At 39.7% G+C, this 22336-nt stretch overlaps 1 protein-coding gene across 1 annotated transcript in view; it reads right to left on the reverse strand.

Annotated features, from left to right (window-relative positions):
• Nucleotides 1-22336, reverse strand: part of SPAG16 (sperm associated antigen 16) — a 1165801-nt gene that overhangs the window by 279729 nt on the left and 863736 nt on the right. Inside the window, exon 14 of the mRNA XM_051849131.3 lies at nt 8062-8127. Within this exon, the coding sequence (XP_051705091.3) occupies nt 8062-8127 (66 nt within the window). The remainder of the gene's footprint in view (nt 1-8061; nt 8128-22336) is intronic.

Below are 22336 nucleotides of genomic sequence, written 5' to 3' on the forward strand. Positions count from 1 at the left end.
ATTCTAATCATTTTTGAATGTCTGGTTATATATGAAATCCTTTGTTTTGTTTTACATTGCTTAAAGTTTCAAGTTTTTGCCAAAATTTATTCTCTTTGTAAATTGTGCAACAAGGTTATTTCAAGAAATATTTAAGAAATATCATATAGTATGGGATGAGCTTAACAGACACAAAATTATTTTTCAATGTAGCAACACTGTAATAATTTATATTTGTATAAAATAACTTGTTACATATCCCTTAATTTTCTCTTCTATTGCTGTTTCCAATTTGCCTAGATAGACAGAACCTGTTTTAGTCTTTTTCAGCACACACTTAAAAGTTTTAACTTATGCATCATCTAGGTGCAGTAATGAATAAGAACTGACATCAAATATCAATATTATTGGCCCAGCTAAATGGTAGCTGACATCAAGTTGGATGGCTGAAGAAGTAAACAAAATTGAAATTTTTGTAATGTGTAAATACTGCCTGACATCATTTGTCCTTCAGATGATCAATGGCATGACCTAAATATTATTTGCATTCCTTTATAGGAAATGGCCCAGGGATTGATACTAAATACTTTTGCTGTAAATTTGGATAACAAACAAGATTCAGAAACCAAAATTTCAGCTTTCTTTGCTAAAAATAGGGGTGAGGATAACTTTTTTAGGTAGACAATTGCAGATATTTGCTTATCAAGGATTTAAGGAAAATAGAATGTTAATGTATTTAAGTCCACAAACTGGCAATTTAGGAAAAACAATTTCTCCCAGATCAAATGTAAAACTCTGAACTTCTTAATAATCATATGACACATGTTGATATGAAAGAGACAAAATATTCCTATGGCAACTTTTTATCTTTTTTGTTAGTAAAAGTTAGCTCAAGTTTAACATAGTTACATGGTTTCCTATTTAGAATAATTTTAGAATTCTGTGTTCCTTTTATTTTTGGTTAAGGTATAAAATATACACTGCAACTTTGTGTTTGCAACATATGTCAAATTGAAAAACAGGATATAAGGAATTATGCCATATATATATATATATATATATATGATATGTGTATGTAAGTGAGTATGTATATGTTCTTTTTTTTAAGATTTTATTTATTTATTTGAGAGGTAGAGTTACAGATGGAGAGACAGAGAGAAAGGTCTTCCTTCCATTGGTTCACTTCCCAAATGGCCTAAAAGGCCAAAGCTGTGCCAATCTGAAGCCAGGAGCTAGGTGCTTCTTTCTGGTCTCGTTTGGAGGTACAGGGCCCCAAGCACTTGGGCCATCTTCTACTGCTTTCCCCACCCACAGCAGAGAACTGGATTGGAAGAGGAGCAGCTGGGACTAGAGCTGGCGCCCATATGTGACACCAGTGTCGCAGGCAGAGGATTAACCTACTGCACCACCATGCCGGCCCCTATGTATATGTACTTTTATTTTTTTCTCTTCTTTGAACTCAAACTGCTAGAAGTGAATATTAGCTCCAATAATAATAGTAATAATAACAGCAGCAGTAGAAATAATATTTTATAATTGCCATGTATTTTAAGTACAATACATTTATTATCTCATACTCATTGTCTTTTTATCATTTATTTTTCAGAGGAGCTATGATTTTCTTAACATATATTATGAATAGCACAGTCAAAATACTAAAAGAAGTAAAATATAACTGGAATTGGGTAATTGTCCAGTGCTTCAAAGAGACAGTTCTGCTATGATGTCAAAACAACTTTCTAAAAAACAGCTCATCTATCTCAATAATTAAATGACTTTAGTTTGCAGCTCAGCATCTAGAGAATTTGAAAGGACAAAAAAAGTGAAATAAATAAGATTGAGTGATACAGTGTTGTAATGACGCCATGTGCTTACATTTGTTCAGAACTCTGCATTCATTCATGCATTCATCACCTGTTTTGAGTACTAAATGTGTAAAATAAACCAGGCTACGGGAAAGCAGTGGAAGATGGCCCAAGTCCTTGGGCACCTGCTCCCATGCGGGAGACCTGCAAGAAGCTCTTGGCTCCCAGCTTTGGATTGACGCAGTTCCAGTTGTTGTTGCCAACTGGGGAGTGAATCAGTGGGTGGAAGACCTCTTTCCCTCTTTCTCTCTCTCCCTCTCTCCCTCTCTCTGCCTCTGCTTCTCACTCTGTATAACTCTGAATTTCATATAAATAAATAAATAAAAATCTTTAAAAAATAAACCAGGCTAGATACTAGAGATACTGAATTAAACAACAGAGAAACAATCTTTTTCTCACTGCTTTCCACTGATTTCCAGGACAGAGAGATTCTTGGGAAAAAAGCAAATAGACAAAAAGCCTCAAGCCAATTGCAAACTGTGACTCATCCTCCCACATCTATACATGATGAATAGGGTGGTATTTACCAGGCAGATATGTCTGGGAAAGGAATTAGGTGAGATGGTGGAAAAGCAAGAGCTTTAGAATTTTTATGTCTTAGGATACTTAGGCTGAGATAGCTAATGGTGAGTCTGATGTCAGAATGGGATTTACTTAGAAATCATCAACATGTGGATGAAAAGAAATTAAGAAGAGAATCTGACATAGAAAATGATTTAAGATTGAATCTTTATATAGGTTGGTATTTAGCAGTCAGATAACAGATAAGGGTCCAGTGCCGCAGCCTGGGAAGCAGAGGCCATGGGTAGTTCACTTCTCAGGAATCAAGAAAGGAGAATGTTTTAAGTGATGATAATACAGAAATGGTCATTGTTCCAATAACATGAAAATCAGAAGCCATTTCAGTGGACTTGTGACTTGGAGTTCATGTTGGAACAGATAATAAGAATATTATATTGGAGATTTCTGAAAAAGTTAAGGCAGAAATAGCCCTGCCACTCAAAAACTCATAGAAATTGTGAATCATAATTTTGAAGAAAGAGAAATATGTGTGTATCTGAAATCAAATAAGACATAATGAAGCAAAGGCAGGAAAATTTGAAAACAATCAAATAGAAATTATATGAAAATATAATAATGAAATAGAAAAACTCAACACAGAGGAGGGCAGTTGGTTACCAGTTAGGATGCCCACATTCCATACTGAAAAACACAGGTTTAACTCCCAGCTCCTCCTCCTGACTCCAGTTTCCTGCTAATGTAGATTCTGGAAGGCAGTTAATGGCTCCAGGAGCTGGGTCTGCCACTCATGTGGGAGACCTGGATTGAGTGCCTGGCTCCCAAATTCATCCCTTGATTCAGGGTTAATATGGGCATTTGGGGAGTGAACCACCACCCGATGGGAGCCTCCACCCCCACTTATGTTTCTTGGATAATTTTTTTAAGATTTATTTGTTTATTTGAAAGGTAGAGTTAGAGAGAGATAGATCTTCCATCTGTTGGTTCATTCCCCAAATGGCTACAACAGCCAGGGCTGGGCTGATATGAAGCCAGGAGCCAGGAGCCAGGAGCCAGGAGCTTCTTCTATGTCATCCACATGGGTGCAGGAGCACAAGGACTTGGGTTATTTTCTGCTACTTTCCCAGGCACACTAACAGGGAACAAGACAGGAAGTCTAGCAGCTGGGATATGAACCACCACCCATATTTTTTTTTTTTCCTTCATACTACTTGTTGAATTCTTCACTTAGTATAGGATTAATCTTAAGAGTATAAGGTAAACTGAAAATAGATCTTTGTAAAACTTATGAGGGGGAGTAGGAGAAGGAGGAGAAAGAAGGGTGGGTGGAGGGTAGGATGGGAAGTATCACTATGTTCCTAAATCTGTATTTATGAAATACATGAAATTTGTATACCTCATTTGCATACCTTAAATGAAATTTAAAAAAATAAAGAAACTTTTCATTCTGCTTGTGAATATCTTTTTCCCATATCACTTGTTAAAAAGATTGTTTTTTCTCTGTTGCATATTCCTGATCCTTTTATATAAAATAAATTAACAATACATAAAATAATATCAAACAATCTGTATAGGATCAGCTACTAGTAGATTCTCATTGGCAACAATAATGCCAGAAGAAAATGGAATACCAGAGTGAAAATAAAATAATGACATTTTCAGATACATGAACACCAAGAAAGTGTTCTATTTATGCACTCTTCCTAAAAGATCTATCAGAGAATATTCTTCAGCAAGAAGACAATGAAACCCTGAAGGAAGGAGGGAAAATGCATAAGTCAATTACAGGCAAACAAAAATAAAACATTTTGGCATATTTAATGAGTAACAACTGCTTTCATGATTAATTTCAAGGTGGGACTAAAATGCAGAAGAAAAATAATAATGTGGAAAATGTAAAAGTAAACTCCAAAAAGAGCTACTGGACGCATGATGGAATTCCCTTTCCCACCAGAGAACAGGTCCACCTCCTGGAAACTGAGTAACTGTCTACCATATATGTTGGTTCCATAGAAAGCTGCATATTGCAGTCTGGTTTTTTAAATCCTTCCTCATATTGAAATATTTATGTCTATTCATTTTTTGTCCAGTAATTATGGTCAGCTTCCTTTTTTACTTTTACTTTTGCTTTATAAGGAGAATTACTTATAAATCCTTCATACTTCACCAAAATGTTTGATTATAGATGATTTTAAACCAAGGTTTAAAATAAATATCTACTTCCAGTAGAGAAATCAGTCAGAAATGAAGACATCAGAGCTCCGATATTATAACATGAAAACACAATGTAATTTACCTGGTCTTTAGAGCCACACATAAATATTGCATATTATATACCTTTTTCTGTGAACCTTGATTTCTAGCTTGATAACATTGAATTTTACACTAATGATTTCTGCTTGCAAATCTATAATTATAGAATTTTCCTAAAAACACATTCTTGTAAATAGCTATACAGAACTTAAGCAATGATGTCTACCCCTACAGGCATCAAATAATCAGCAAAGCTCATACAAAATAATTAAAATATCTGCCTGCTGTATATTTAGTGTATTATGTATCAAATTTGTGTGCTAATTTGTTTGGGTATGAAATATGTCACATTACCATGCCCTTGAAAGTCCTTGTGCTCTGCAGTCACTGTTATGGCACAGCCTCGTAACATTCCTTAGCAGGTATGTGACATTAAAAACATTTTTTAAAAAATAATACAAGTGGCCCAAATTTTTATCTAAGTATGTGAGTTATAATGCCAAAGCACAATTTTCTTAATAGTTAATAAATATATGTGCTTAACAAAGATAAATTAATGGACGATTTTCAATTAGAGTTTGAGTTGTTGATTTCGAGCTATGGTGTTATAATACTTTTGGTATAAACAAAATGTGTAAACAAAAACTGATTAGTCATTTTGTTGTTGGCTATCTGAACTTCATATTCATCATCTTGTCCTAGAATTAATGTGTGTCTTCCTTGGTTACTGATTCAATAAATATATTTTGGATATTTCTGTTTTTATTAATTTTACTATTCAGAATATTAAATGGTTTATATTTTTCAGTTATGATATTACTTACCAGAATGCCTGACTTACAAAATATTAGTTTACTACATTTCAGTTTCCAGTTAATTTTCCTAAGGCATTTGAAGTTATAGCCATTTAATGGAGTTTCGGCATAACTATCCTATAGCATATGAGCCCACAGTGCATAAATGCCTCTGTACTCTCCTAGAAATAAAATTTTACTTGGTATCTCAAATCAATCCGTAATATGATACTGTTCAACTAATTGGCTCACTACAGTCAATTAAGCGGGATATTCCTTACAAAGAGAAATCTGTTAAAACGTAATTGTGGTTGAGCCCATCATTAAAATGCTCAAGACTGACAACAGCACTAGCACAATTTCAGTTGAAGCCATCAACATTCCCCTGGAAGATATTACTTATAGTGTGTATTTTTGCTCTTTCTAAAAGAATACTAATATGGTAGTAACAGAGTTTTGACAAGGTTGTCATTTTGAAGTCAGATGTGTAAGTAATCCATGAGCTTTCTTTGTAGCTAATTGGGAAACAAACAGGACATGTAATTCAGATTCTCACTCTTCAGGGAACTTGGAGATAAACTGAAAACTAGATATAATCTAATCATAGAGTTTCTCAAACTTGAGCGATCATCTATCTAGTCAAGTCACTTTCATCTGAGAAGGAACAAACTGAAATCATCCTTCCGTGATTGCTACATAAACCCTTTTTTAGACACCATCAGTTAGCTTAGCAACACAAAGCAATGTTTATAACTGTCATTGTTGGCAAAGTCATCCTTACATCTGCATACCTCAAGTTGCAGAGAATGGCCTGTGCCATGCCATGGCTCACTTGGCTAATCCTCCGCCTGAGGTGCCAGCACCCCGGGTTCTAGTCCCAGTTGGGGCGCCGGATTCTGTCCCAGTTGCTCCTCTTCCAGTCCAGCTCTCTGCTGTGGCCTGGGAAGGCAGTGGAGGATGGCCCAAGTCCTTGGGGCCTGCACCCACACTGGAGACCAGGAGAAGCACCTGGCTCCTGGCTTCAGTTCGGCACAGCGCGCCAGCCGCAGCACACCAGCCATGGCGGCCACTTGGGGGGTGAATCAACGGAAAAGGAAGACCTTTCTCTCTGTCTCTCTCTCTCACTGTCTAACCTTGCCTGTCCAAAAAAAAAAAAAAAAGTTGCAGAGAAAACATTTATAGTCTTGGTCTATCCTTTTTTTTTCTTCAAGATTTATTTATTTATTTGAAAGGTGGAATTACAGAGAGGAAGAGGCAGACAGAAAGACAGGTCTTCCATCCACTGGTCCACTCCTCAGATGGCTGCAATGGCCAGAGCTGTGCAGATGTGAAGCCAGGAGCCAGGAACTTCTTCTGGGTCTCTTACATGGGTGCAGGGGCCCAAGGACTTGGGCCATCTTCTGCTGCTTTCCCAGGCCACAGCAGAGAGCTGGATTGGAAGTAGAGCAGCCACACTCAAGTCGGCACCCATATGGGATGCCAGCACTGCAGGCAGCGGCTTTATCTGCCACACCACAGCACCAGCCCCAGTCTATTTTTTCTAAACTGAAGAGAATCCCTGTTGCTTTTGGTTTTATCCTCCAGGTTTCCTTCTAAGTATGTTAGTTATTTTTATGATTCTGTATTAAAATTTAATGCAGTCTATATTCCACTTACTGTGTGAAGACCAAATTGGACAAAAGGCTCATAAAAATATGTTTAAGAGAAGGTTGAATAAAACAGAATTTCCCGTGACTCTTGCCACTGCTTGATATGTGTGTAGATATTTGTGTTTGTATACACATTTTAAATTATCTAGATTTTTTTCATTGTAATTAAATTTTAAATTTGTTCTCCTCACCATCTAAGTTACCATTTTTTACACTGGAAATTTGTTTAACAAAAATAAATCTACGGAGTGGGCATTCGGCTCAACCATTAAGATACCACTTGTGGGGCTGCCATTGTGACATAGTGGGTTAAGTAGTCGCCTGTGATGCTAAAATTCGAATATGGTCATGGGTTCATGTGGCTGCTCCACTTCCAATCCAGCTCCCTGCTAATGGCCTAGGAAAAGCAGCAAAAGATGGCCCAGGTGCTTGTGCCACTGCCACTCACACGGGAGACCCAAATGAAGCTCTTGGCTCCTGGCTTTGATCTGGATCAGTCCTGGCTATTGCAGCCATCTGGGGAGTGAACCAGCAGATGGAGGATTGGAGGATCTCTCCTCTCTCTTTTTCTGTAACTCTCACTTTCATCTTATCAATAAATAAACAAACAAGCAACTAAATAAAAAAAAAAAAAAGGATACCTTGAGACATCCAATTCCACATTGGAATGCCTGGTTGAAGTCCCAGATTCATCTAGCTTCTTGTTAATATACCCAGTGGAAACAGCAGGTCTTGGTTTAAGAATTTGATTGCCTATGGGTATATAGGGTACCTGAATTGCATTCCAGGCTCAGGACTTAGACCTTGCCCATCCCTGGTTGTTTGGAGGATCTGGAAGTGAATCAGTGGATGGAAAAGCTTGATCCCTCTGTCTCTTTCTACCTATTTTCCCACCCCCACCCTCATCTTTCAGGTAAAATGGAAATTAACAAACTTAAAAATTTTATGGAACTAATTTTTATATGAAGCATTACAATGATTTCTTGAGAAATCTGAACTTACCTGAGGCGTGAAGGTGGCATCATTGATAGAATGCATGTGACCATAAAGTGACTGCTCACATTTACCCTAAGAGCAGAAAACAGAAATAAAATCAAATACCTTCTATGGTGATACACAAAAAGGCATTGAAAGATACATTTTTCAAAGTTATTTATTTATTGCCCCCCAGTAATACATTCTCACAATAGAAAATAGAAGCCTTTTCTATTAACTAGCATTCAGAATCAGACAGGGTTATCCTCAGTGAGCGCGCCACAGGACTGGTAACTATATCAAAACTCTGCTGTTCTTACTTTTACATCATTGAACTGGGAGTGAACTCTCATCAAGTTGATTCATTTCATATTTCGCATTGTTTTCAAACTCTGGGAACGTGCACTGAAATCCCTTTTAGAAAAAATTGTTTTCTAGCATCGTTTTTCCACCACTGCTGGGGATGGGGGCAAGGTTCTGTTTTATAATTTTTATTTATTTATTTATTTGAGAAGCAGACTTATACACAGTAAGAGGGAGAGACAGAGAGGTCTCCCATCCACTGATTCACTCCCCAAATGGCAGCAACAGACAGAGCTAGGCCAATCTGAAGCCAGGAGCAGGAGCTTCTTCCAGGCCTCCCACGTGGGTGTAGGTGCCCAAATATTTGGCCTGTCTTCTACTGTTTTCCCAGGCCATGGCAGAGCACTGGATCAGAAGAGGAGCAGTCAGGACTAGAATCAGTGCTCATATAGGAAGCCAGCACTGCAGGCAGGGGCTTAGCCTACTAAGCCACAGCACCAGCCCCCCTCCCTTTTTTTTTTTTTTTTTTTAATTAAAGATCTTGGCCAGCGCCACTGCTCACTTGGCTAATCCTCTGCCTGCGGCGCTGGCACTCCGGGTTCTAGCCCAGGTTGGGGCGCCGTATTCTGTCCCAGTTGCTCCTCTTCCAGTCCAGCTGTCTGCTGTGGCCCAGGAGTGCAGTGGAGGATGGCCCAAGTGTTTGGGCCCTGCACCCTCATGGGAGACGAAGAGGAAGCACCTGGCTCCTGGCTTCAGTTTGGCACAGTGTGCCCGTCATAGTGGCAATTTGGGGGGTGAACCAACAGAAAAAGAAGACCGTTTTCTCTGTCTCTCTCCAACTCTGCCTATCATACACACACACAAAAAAAGATCTTATCATTTTTAGTTCACCATTAATACCACAATAGCATAAACTGTCATAAAATGTATATAGTGGTATTTGTAATAAAGAATAAACACTTGCTTTTGTGAAATTCATACTTCATATTTATCCATCAATTTATCATTTCCAAGCAATAACTAAAATTAAAATTGACTGTATAATTTTCTGAACTTAAGTTTAAATGCTTCCAGGAAAGACAGACTTATTACAATGGGGATCCATATAGGAGATGTTTGCTTTGTACATCAAGGTACAAAGGGGTTTTTTGACAGTCCTTTGAAAATATCCCCAATTCCATTGCAGAACCAGAGAAAAGTTGTATCTGGATGGCTTTTCGGAGATTCTTGCCATCAAATCAGGTTTTACTCAGCAATTTATTCATTTAATAAATATTTTTCAGCAATTAAGGTGTACCAGGTACAATGCTAGATGCTTAGGATATGTCAACAAATAAATCAAAGAACCTGGTTCTTTATGAACCTTCTATGGTAGTTGGAAGAGATAGACATTGTGTTAAAAAGGTATATTGTGTGTTAGGAGATAACTGAGTGTGAGAAGAAAATGTCAGGCAAGATTAGGGACATGATAAGTTAGTTTCGGGTTTGAGGGGCCAAAGGCAAATCTGTACAGTAGAGTTATCCAGTTTGGCCTCACTCAGAAGGTAAAGTTAGAACAAGGACTAAACCTTGTACAGTCCAGTAGACACTGGGAGAAAATGTCTTCCAGGTGGAAAGTTCTCGGTTGGGAATCTGCTTGTCATGTTTGTGGAACAAGGAAGCCAGTGGGGCTGGAGAGAAACCAGGAGGCTTCCTCTCATTTTATTCACTGTCTTGTATCTACCTTAAAACTTTCAAGGCTGAGAGAACCATAACAGAAGACTACAAAATAGGACGTTAAACACAGAGCATTACCACGATGCGATCTCATTATTGCTGGTCATTCATGTTGTATTTCTGAACTAAGCAAAATTAGAAATGATTTATAACTAAACTCTATTTAGTCCTCACTATTGTCATGTATTCAACAAGTTATCTTTCAAGTATCAACTTACTGAAAGAATGCATGCTACTAACCTTTGTTCAGCGAATGCAAAATTTCCCCATATAAATTTAACTTTCACAAAAGTACACTGAAACACTTTGGCACTCTCTTGTGTCTTCTCTGTTCCCCTTGTTAATCTGGTTCAGCATCTTTACACGCTTTCAACTTTAAACCAATTATCCCAAAAACTTGAAACCATCCAAATTCCCAAAGTAGAAACAAATTACTTACAAAGCCAAAAAGGCAAAGTATAAGATATTATAATTGGTTTTTATATATTATCATAGGAAATTTCATAGTTAATTTTCTTTTGGAAATAATAGACAGTGATATAACATAGTTTTATCATGAATGTTAACATTTTTTATAAAGATTTAATTATCAAATTTATCTTAAAATATTTTTGCATTACTACGCAATTCATATTTAGTCTTATTCTTCTAACATAAGGATCTCTAAACTATTTGATTAATTGGTAAGGAAAATAGTTTTTTAAATTCAAATCCCCAATGCCAAGTTTTAATTCAGAGTAGAGTCTCTAAGGCACTCCTGAAAAGCCCTGGAAATATGGGGTTATAATGGAAATGCTGACGGACCACATTTATGCTGCTATAACAAAACCTGACTCGAAGATAAATGTTTCATGAATTAAGAAAAGTTAAAAAAGCTTTTCTATCCAGCTTTGTTCCCAAGATAAAAGCGAATCTACTCTTTTGTGGTATAGGGAATATGTGGGTTACTAATATTCTAGTCTGCAACAGCCTTAATCAAAGGCAATACCCAAACTGGGACATTAAAATTTGCAATATCTTCTCTGATGAATTCTTGTCAGAATTGTTTTCTTTCAAAGGATTGAGAAAATGAAAAGAAAAAAAAAGAAATATATATATAAATATAAATATATACATCATGTGACCTAACAGGCACTTCTCAAGTATCTGATTCTCCCCTACAGAAGAGCTGTGTGTCCCTGGGGAAGGAAAGGCGTGTCTCTTAATTTGTAGACATGCCACCTTATGGCTGTGTGATCTTAAACAAATTGCTTCAATTCACTGTGCTTTCTTTGCTCACTGTCTTCCGTATTAAATCTACAGCTTTGTTAGAAGAATTAATTGTGAAATGGTTGGTGTGCTGCCTAACAAAGAAACAGCTCAGCACACATAGCTCTTACTACTGGGGCCATAGTCCATTAAAAAGCTGATGACTTCCCATCAACTTTTCCACCCCTACCTATCTTTCTGCTGGGCTCCAAATCTAAATCTCCACCTCCCTAAAGAGGCCTTGGAGGCATTGGCACTGTTTCTCTGTTGCCCTCACCTTGCTCTGAACTCTGTAAGCTGGGCTCCCCGGCTCTGGTTGAATTCAGCCAGAGCAAAGAGACAGCAGGCTATGGATGAACAGAAAGGATGGACAAATGGCCACTCTGCTCCCTTGTCTGGCTGTGATTTTCCAGTGCTCCTCTCCTCTACCAAACCCTACAACTCCTGTTTTGTGCCTCTCATGCTTCATTCCCTACTGCTCTCCTTCCTCTACCTTCAGACCCCAAGACAGAAGTGTCTTCCCAATGTTGTGAGAGCCTGGCTGCAACAGTGGCATCCTTAACCCTGCCCACACTTCTGTAGACATTGAACTTGACTTTATTTAGCATGCCCTCTGTTTCCTGAGGGTGACCACTCTGATACAGAATGCGAAGGGAACCTGTCATCGGAGAAAAGAGCTTGGAAGCCATGGAGTTCTTGTCTTCACACAAGAAAGAATTCAGACTTGAGACAGAGAGCGAAGTAATAAGGTTTTATTAAGGATAGGTATCCGTCCGAATGGAAGGGACAGACAGAGTGCCCAGTCACTGGAACTGGGGGAGAGTGAGGTTACATAGTTGAATGGAGAGAATACACCTGGGCAGGCCAGGCAGCTGGCTCAGCAGAGAGCAGAAAGCCAAGTGCACAGTCTTTGTTTAGATTCCTGGTTTTTAAGGGAGTCTCTCTACCCTCCTCCTGCTCTTCTACCAGGACAAAGGATGGGGAGCCCTGGCGGAAGGGTCTGTTGGGTGAAAATGCAAAAGGATTCCTTTCCAAGTTTACCACTGAGATTGTCAGACAGGGGAAGCTTTGCACTTAGGACGCCTGCCGTAGAGGAAAGTTGTTTACCAGGCCAGGTAGAAGCGGCAGGACTGCCTGGGAGTTTATCAGGGTCTTGGCGGATGCTGGATTGCACCTGGAAAGTTATCAGGGTGACTTTCAAATGCAGATGCTGGATGCAGATACTGCACTGCTTAGGTAGTTTCCTTAGGCCCTTCTTACACATGCAGGCTAATTTCTAACTTCCTACCTAACAGAAACTTTTGAGTTATTACTTCTTAACTACCTGTCTTGACTCTCAGCAAATACATATAAACGACATCAGGCAAAAAAAAAAAAAAAAAAAAAAAAGTTTAGGTTATCAAAAATCTGGCAATCAGAACACCTATCTCTCCCAACCCTACTGCAAACCTTCCACACATCAATTCTTTCTGTGAAATCTCCCGTAACTGTCCCTCTCCACCACTGCTACGCTGGTGCGGAACAACATCTAAGGGAGCCTGCCTACAGCAGCAGCTTCTGGATTCATCTCCATGACCCCACTTCTACCCCACATCCCATTCATTCCTCTCACAGCTACTAGAGGCAGCAATAAAACCTGAATCAGATCGTGCTGTGCTCTTGCTATCAGCCATCCCAAAAAATTACTATTGCCCTCAAAGTAAATTCACACTCCACCTGGATCCAAAGGTTCCATCTGCTTGGCCCCCCTCTCTCCCTATCTGATCCCCACTGGTTACCGCTCTCCTCCTTTCTCTTTGGCCATTCCCTTAAATGTTTCAATGCTTCTTCGTTGCCAGAGCTTTTCTGAGATGAGAGCTGGCATTTGGATTAGAAGGAGATTGAACTGCAGTCCTGGAGACAGAGACCTATGGGGACATCTTGGGACCTTCTTTCCCTGAGGCACTAGTTCACAGTAAAGGGGGCCCAAGCCTAAGTAAGGCCTTCCCTCCTCTTCTGAAGAGTTCTTTACATTTCAAAACCAGAGTCTCTTTAGTTTTGAGACATGGAACATAACAAGCTGCTCTTTGAGTAAATAAATGGTTGTTCTCTGATCCAGAGAACTTCTATGCCCTGTCAGGATAATAAATTACTCCGTGTGGACATAAACACATCAAGTCGTCCCATTGGCCTTCCTGTTTATCTACAGGCCTCACTTGCTCCTGCTTCTGCACTTGCTATTGAATCTGGGGCTTTCTGCTTCTGACTCACAGGGGTTTTTTGCTGATGTCTCAGGTCTAACATTCCTGATCCTTCCCACATGAGTAGCCATTGCAGTCACAGAAACTATCAACTGAAGCCCATTTCCTCCTCCTGGGCGGACCTTCTGAATAAGCACGATATGTGTCAGTATTGAGCTCCTTCTACACAAAGCCTCTGAAATTTGCAGGTTCAACTCTTACCACAAGTGTCAGTACCCAACAAGTGGACCACCTTGTTTGCTTTCTTCCGCATCACTCACCATTAACTACAATTACTTAATATATTTGTTTCTTTTTCTTATTGTTAGTCTCCTGTCACTAGAATTAAGCCCCACCAGAGAAACTTGTCATCGTTTCTACCACCTACCATCTCCCAGGCCTATAACAGCTCTGGTAGAATTTGAAAAAAGTTGTTGAGTGAAAGAGTAAGCAGGGTTACAAGGGGATTTGTGAGTGAAAGCTGGAGAAAACCTACTGTCACCAGATATACCAATTGCTGGGCAAATAGCTTGCTCTTCTCCCTAATGCTTATCTTCCATCTTGATCTGCCACTAAAAAGCTGAGTGATTTACAGTTTCACAAGAACTCTATGACTTAGGTGCTTCTGTGAATCTCATCCTTAGGGTGAGGAAACAGAGGCACTTAATTTATGACAACATAGATCAAAAATGCCAGGCCAAGGCAGCAAGACCATTTTAGCAAATTCTAAGCTCACTCTCCCCTTGATGTGCAGGAAAATGAAGTGAGTGAGGTCATGGCCAAACACTTCTAGTGTTCTGCCTTTCTGGGTAGACATCTGCCTCCCGGTCCCTGCAAGGTTGTACAGGGCCACGTGATGAGTTCTTTCCAAGGACTGAGAGAGGAAGTGGTGTCACACCCTCTCATGTTCCCCTGGACCCACCTTTCTACCCTCCAGGGGCCTCTTTCCATTCTGGCAAGAATCAAAGGTGTTTTAGGTGACTACCACTGGAGAGACAACTCCCCACCTCTAGACTGTGAAGGGCAGGCAACAGGAACAAGGTATTGACATGAGAATTAGAGGCTGGTTGTTACTATTTGGCTGGCCTGTCAACTATTTGAAGGGAGATCAATCTTGCCTCTTCAAAATATTAAAAGCATTGCCACTGTGAATAGTGCCATCGGAAAAGTTGAAAGCTGTAAGAAGTCTAACAATTTCTAAAAGCTCTGAAAGTTCAGTCCCAAAATAATATCATGAAAATAAGTAAACATTTTTACTAAAATCATTAAGGAGTTAAAGCTTACAAATTTTCATTCTCATTATAATGACACTTATTTAGCCAATGAATTCAATATTCTTTTGAAAAACTTTAAGACTTAAAACTGTAAAATGAGCCACCGAACTCAGATTTTCTTCCCTAGGATATCTTTTAAAATGCCTTTTTTGAGGTGTTACAGCAATTTTTATCTTAGTCACATACTTTAAACACAGTAAAATGCACAAGTCCTGGGGCTTAGCTCAATGAATTTATTTATATATATATATATATATATATATATAGAGAGAGAGAGAGAGAGAGAGAGATCTGTGTAACTTCAGATTAAGATATAGAATATCCTCATCATTCCAGAAAATTTTTGCATGCCCATCTCTATAAAAACATCTCCACATTATTTTATTAACCACAAAACCACAATTTTTTTTGAGAAAACAAATGCAGGTATATGGCTAAAATCAAATATCATGAAGGTTATCCGAAACTAGTCTCCCATCTCTAGATGTAACTACTGTAAATCTTGTCTTTCATGTATTTCAAGGAAAAGTCTATGCACATATAATCATTTTTCTCCCTGTCTCATGTCTCTACCTCAGTTTTGCATAGCAAAATCATAATACAGTAAGAGACAGAGTGTATTTTTGTGGTGGTGAAGAGTATGATACTGGAGTGAAACTGCAGGGTTTAGAATTCAGTTCATAGGAAAGTTATTACGATATATCTTCTCTGTATAAATCCTATGGTGAGTGCTACATATGTGGTAACTTTTTTAATCTCTACAATGTGTAACTGGTAATATTTTTATTGCAGATGTGAGAGAGAAATGAGTTCCCTTCTACTGGTTCATTTCCCAAGTGCCCACAACAGCTGGGGCTGGGCCAGGGCTGAAGCCAGGACCTGGAAACTCAATCTAGGTCTCTCACTTGGGTGGCAGGGACTCAAGTACTTGAGCCAGCTCTACTGCCACCCCCAACCCCAAGGTGCACATTAGTTGGGAAACTGGATCAGGAGTAGGAGCAGGAACTCAAACCCAGGCATTCTAATATGAGTTGCAGGCATGCAGTTTACCTGCTGAGACAAGCACCTGTCCATTAAATAATTTAAGTCCCATTACCATTGGGGAAATTTGTGCTAAGTGAATGGCATAATACCTATACAAGTGAGAGATATTACCATCAATAGACTGAATTCTCATGTCCTTATCTATTTCTTTTTCTAATTATAAAAGTATTTGCTAGCTGTAGAGAATAGGAAAAATCATAAATATCCTTGGTAAAGACTCAAAGTTATTGTAATTCATGGTAACAAATACCAGAACTAGTTTTAACCATATCTAACCAATTATAACAGTTTTATAGCTCTGCTTCAAGTAAATAATCAAAACTGGTTTTTAAAACTATCTAATCAGCGATAACTCATTTCGGTGACTACCTCTCTGAAAGTCAACCCATTGCCCAAGGGTTCACAATGGTGAACATGTTTCTGGGGCTGATACCAGCCTTTCTCTATCATTGTAATGGACCAATACTGAACCTCATCGGTCAACACTAACAATTCTTCTAACACTGACCCTCAACCCACTCCTGCCTCTGAAACCAACCTCATCCAAAAACTTCTTCACAAAAACTATATATAATAAGATCAGCAAACGGATCTGTTCAATGCTCAGAACTCCGACCAAGGTGACTCTCCCACATTAAGCACACAACAGGAGGGCTCTTCACAAACTCCTAGAGAATGTGTGTTATGAAAAAACTATGCATGGATTTCAAATGTTTCTTTGCATCAAAATAAATGTATCTTTTTAACTCTTTTTTTTTTTCATTAACTTTTTGAAGTGCTCTTGTACATTCAGCTGTTGGGTTTCAGATATTGAGCATTGTTCTCATTCTTTAAAGCAATTAAGAGTCAGTTTGGGAGGGAGGCTACACAAAAGGCACAGGCTGGGTGACTTAAGCATAAATGTGTTTTCTCACAGTTCTGAAGGCTAGAAATCCAAGGACAAGGTATTATCAGGGTTGGTTTTGTTGTGATCTTGTTGGCTGGCGGAGGGGTGTCATCTCCCTCCATCTTCACATAGTCTTTTCTGTGTGTATATCTTTGTCCTCACCTCTTAATTTAAGGAAATAGGTCTTACCAAATTAGGCCCCACCTCATGGATCTCATCTAAATTTAATTCCCTCTTTAAAGAGTTCATTCTCCAATTACAGTTATGCTCTGAGGTGCTGGGGAAGAAAATATTGATTTGAAGCTACACAACTCAACCCTTTTTTAACTTTCATTTAATAAATATAAATTTCCAAAGTACAACTTTTGGATTATAGCGGCTTTTTCCCCCATAACCTCCATCCCACCTGCAACCATCCCATCTCCTACTCCCTCTCCCATCCCATTCTTCATCAAGATTTAATTTTCAATTATCTATATATACAGAAGATCAATTTAGTATAAATTTAGTATATACTAAGTAAGGATTTCAACAGTTTGCACAACTCAACCCTTCACAGAGGCTTGAGGTATCTTTATTTCACTACTCATAAATTGTCTTAGGAATGCAAAAGCCATTGGGGCATCAGAGGGTTGCAAACTTCAAACCATAATGCTGCTTTATATTACTTACTGTGTTACAAATTGAAATTACATATATTATACAGATGTACTTTGGGCTCATATCATATCAGAAGTCTCAAAATGAAAAATGCAGTAAAGTCATATTTGCATGTATATATATATATATAGACTTGGATATTATATTTGGCTATGATGTGATGACTAAGGACAAGGTATCTGTAGTGAAATTGCTGGGGTCTGAATTTGGCATTGCTAGGAACACTATTTTGTGTCCTAGGAACATTCTGAGCCTTAGTTTTCTCATCAGTAAAATGGGAACATGAGAGTGTCATTCTGAGAATTAAGCACATTGATTTATGTAAAATGCTTAGACTGCTGCCTGGAACACAGAAAGTGTTCAGCATATCTTAATTACTGCAGTCACAACATACAGATTGCCAATTCTGATAGCAGGGATGAAGTCTGTTATCTTCATCACTTCTTAATAACCACAGTGATGAACTGCCTGACAAGCAAGCATTTAATAAGGATTTTAAAATTAATACACATACCCAGAGGTACATCCTTTGAAAGGTACTAAGTTTGATGAGTTTAGACACCACATGATCTCTCCCTTTTCAAGGGAATTCAAAAAAGGGTTAATCTCCTGGAATTTTTGATTTTAGAAAAGATTGTTCATGGAGAAGAATGCTAGGAATTGGCACCCTAATAATTGAATTCCACACTCATTTGATGGTCATACAGTATAGCACATTGGTTTTTCCTATCCACAGCACTTCCTGTATTTAAGCACATCTTGCTTGTCCCTCACATTACAATACAGGGCTCATGTTTTCTCATGGGCTCATTCCTATACGTATATTTTAGAAATAATTCTGTACAATAAAATTCTTAAATACTTTTAAGACAAATTTTCCAAATAAAACATATTGAAGTCAGAAGAGAATTAGATTGTGCTGTTGTGCTCTGTGAGTATATTATTTCAAATTCCAAAATCAGTAAAAAGAACAACTAAAGAAGAAAATGTAAATTGTGTTTATGGGTACACAGAGTTAAAGTTTATAGCAACTGTGAAAAAAGTTTTCTTAGATTTACCAGCTAAATGCAGTCTTCTTTATTACATTAGTTATCAAATCTAAAAACTAGTGACATAAGAATTTTATGAAGATTATTTTGTAATTGAACAAGTTTAAATATTTAAATACAGTAATTTATATATATTTTCTACAAAATTTGTAAATATCTTTGAGATCCAAGGAATTTTAAACTTATAATTTTATAATTGCTAAAAATATGAGTATATTCCATTATTATTATTACTGAAATAATTCTATTGTCATATAAATTGGAAACACAGTAGTCATTAACAAGTCTCCAGGTTTTTGCTATTTCATGTAAATAAGTAACCATGACTGTGGAAGATTGATTACAGGTTTTAAGATGTGTATGTAATTAAGATGAGTTAAATATGCAAATTGAATCTAATTAGCTTCATTTATTATTAGCTTGCCTTACCTCCACAAAATTTCTACTGTGGATCTTTCTTAGCACACAGTGTTTTTGTTGCAGGCTCTATTGCTGAATAATCAAGCTGTTTTCTGGGAGCAAAAACCATCCATGTAGGATTCTTCATGCCATTTAGAAATGAGGGTTTTTAAAATGCTCCCAGTAGCATGGAAACCAACTAAAATGTTATGTATTTCCAACCACCTTATGTTGGACTATATTTAATTAATTCCATGGCATCAAAGCAGCAAACCCTCTAGGAATTTCTGTGATGAAAATGAGCCTTTTGTCATAACTTGGCCATCACAGTGATTAAGCCCAACAGGGTAGAGTAGGCAGCATCAAAGGAACCAAGGTTGTCTGTGAATGTCCCTCTTCCTTGACAAAATTTCTCCACATTCTTGCATGAACAAAACACATTTCTGCATGGAAAACTATCAGCCTCATGAAATTCATGTAGAAAACATCAACAGTCAGGCCTATCTGTCGCTCCCCCTCTTCGTGGAGGAACGACACAGGACCCTGCGCTGTTCTTTCGTCTGCTCGGCCCTCCCCGGGTTTGCTGCTGGTTCTTCCCGGGTTGGCTACTATCCCTTCCACCTCCGTGGAAGGGCAGTTCCCCCTGGCCACATTCCCCACTTCCGCAGGGGAGCGGCACACCGCCGGCCGGGTCTCTCGGGGGCTGCACGGGTGTTCCCCTTAGATGTTCCCCTTAGATGTTCCTGGTGCATGCCATCTCTCTCCTCCTTTATAGTCCTCCTCCGCCAATCCCAACTCGGCTGCCCACACGCCGAGTACGCTGCTCTCCTCCAATCAGGAGCAAGTCCTACAGTTTATTAGTTCAACTGGAGGCAGCTGTGCGGAAGCTGTTTACTTCTCTCCCAGCGCCATATCGTGGGAGAGCAGATGCATAGAATAAGTCCTAATTCGAGTAACAGTCTAGTCCGGATTGCTCCCCACAGATCCCCCTTTCTTTTTATTTTTTAGCGTTGATACGCGCCTGTCTTCGGTGTCCCGCGGCACACACTCTGCTCTACTTGCTAGAGTTGCCACAGGCTCTTACAAGTCCTATCAATCAAGCAAACCGAATCCGGGTCCTCTCTTCGCCATGTTGTGAGGAGGTTTTTAGGCGCTGATACGTGCCTGTGTTCGGTGCCCTGCAGCGCATGCTCTGGTCGAGCCTGCAGGGGCTTACAAAACCTATCAGGCAAACCGAATCCAAGCCTTCTCATTGCCTTATTGTGGGGGAGACTTATTAGTGTTGGTTCGTGCCTATCTTCGGTGACCTGCAGCTCATACTCTGGTCGAGCTGCTTGCTGGCGCTTACCGCCTTAAATCAGGCAGACCGAATCCAAGCTTAATATTGTTGTATTGTGGGGAAGCCTTACTGATGTTAATTCGTGCCTGTCTTCGGTGACCTGCGGCGCATAAGCTGCTAGCCGCCCGCAGGTGCTCATCGCCTCACTTGATTAGGCAGACCGAATCCAAGCTCTCACATTGCAGTGTTGTAGGGAGGCCTTTTTATTTCTCTATTTCTCTATCTCCGGGCATTCCTATTTCTCCCATTTTACTTCTATCTTCCAGCATTCCTATTTTTCTCACTTTGCTTCTAAATTTCTATTTCTCTTATCCCCGCGGCTTCCCGGCACCTCGCCCCGCCGGCGGGTTCCCGGCTCTGCGCCGCTTCAGCCCGCGCGCCTCTCTCATCTGCGCAGCTTCCCGGCTTTGCGCGGCTCGGCTTCGCGCGCTCCGCGGTCTCCACGCTTAACCCTTTCGCGTCTGAACCACAGCCTCGCGCCAGCCCCGTTCCCTATCTATTCACGCCCCGTGCTCTCTCTGCACGCGGCGGCTTCCGCGAGTAACACAGCGTAGCTTACGTGTCCGCCACTAGCATTCAATCTAAGTTCCCCGGGCTAGCCTGGCGAATTCAACCCAGCTTACGTCTCCGCCCCACGGTTTGGCTTCCCGTCCTTTGCTCCCCGGGCTAATCAGACGGATCCCAATCTGGCTTACGTCTCAGCTTCTGGTTTCAACTTTTCGCCCCCTATTCCCGGGCTAACTTGAGAATCCCAAAATGGCTTTCGTGTCCGCCTTGGCCTGCCCCCCACGGCTTCAATTTCCCTAACATTTTTCTCTACCCGGTATGTTTCCCTAAGTTTTCTTCCAACAATATTCCTCCCTCATTTCTCCTGGCCTCTCCCCACAGTCCGCATCCGAGTCTGTTTGTTCTAGCTTTCACTTTCGCTTTCGACCTTAGAGATTTCTCCCAGCTTCCCCCCATAGTCCGTTTCTAGCTTTCACTTTCGCTTTCGACCTTAGAGATTTCTCCCAGCCTCCCCCCGTAGTCCGTATCTGAGTCTATGCCTAGGCTTTCAATAGCTTCTTCCGGCACCCTTTTCGTCCGGCTTTTCCCTAGGCTGTTTGCTATCCGTCCTAGGTTTCCCATCCGTCCTAGGTTTTCTATCCGAGTCACGGCACCATTATGTCGCTCCCCCTCTTCGTGGAGGAACGACACAGGACCCTGCGCTGTTCTTTCGTCTGCTCGGCCCTCCCCGGGTTTGCTGCTGGTTCTTCCCGGGTTGGCTACTATCCCTTCCACCTCCGTGGAAGGGCAGTTCCCCCTGGCCACATTCCCCACTTCCGCAGGGGAGCGGCACACCGCCGGCCGGGTCTCTCGGGGGCTGCACGGGTGTTCCCCTTAGATGTTCCCCATAGATGTTCCTGATGCATGCCGTCTCTCTCCTCCTTTATAGTCCTCCTCCGCCAATCCCAACTCGGCTGCCCACACGCCGAGTACGCTGCTCTCCTCCAATCAGGAGCAAGTCCTACAGTTTATTAGTTCAACTGGAGGCAGCTGTGCGGAAGCTGTTTACTTCTCTCCCAGCGCCATATCGTGGGAGAGCAGATGCATAGAATAAGTCCTAATTCGAGTAACAGTCTAGTCCGGATTGCTCCCCACACTATCTAAGAAACATAGTCATTAGAAAAAATACAAATGATATATAGTATAAGGATCAGAAGAAAACACTGGTAAAACAAGTACTACAGTTCATAGTTGATTTGACTAGCCCCTGATAAGCAAAAAGAGGAGGAAACAATCACATTGCAGAATAAATTCTAAATGTCAACACTTCTCTAAATTCCAATACATCTCTAAATTCAAGTTTCCCAAATTCAGAAATTTTATATTATTTATTTTATTGCCTGCTTAAATATTTATAGTTACTGGTTTTTAATTAAAGATTACTTTTCTTTGAAAAACAAGTCTTTTCTTCAAAGTCCCTGAGGGGATATCTGTGTATATTTGTTTATATGAGAAATTTTCCAAATATATTCAAAGAAATGTGAATTATGGAAAAATTGTACATGGGTTTCAAAATATATTTACATAAAGTTATCTTTTAATTCATTTTTCCACACACTTTGGAACTAATTTTGCATGCATCTATATATGTTTCTTATGTATACATAAATACATAAATG

This window comes from Oryctolagus cuniculus, chromosome 3 (genome assembly GCF_051225735.1).
Source record: "Oryctolagus cuniculus isolate XC-2025 breed Fujian yellow rabbit chromosome 3, ASM5122573v1, whole genome shotgun sequence".
Classification (NCBI taxonomy): Eukaryota; Metazoa; Chordata; class Mammalia; order Lagomorpha; family Leporidae; genus Oryctolagus; species Oryctolagus cuniculus.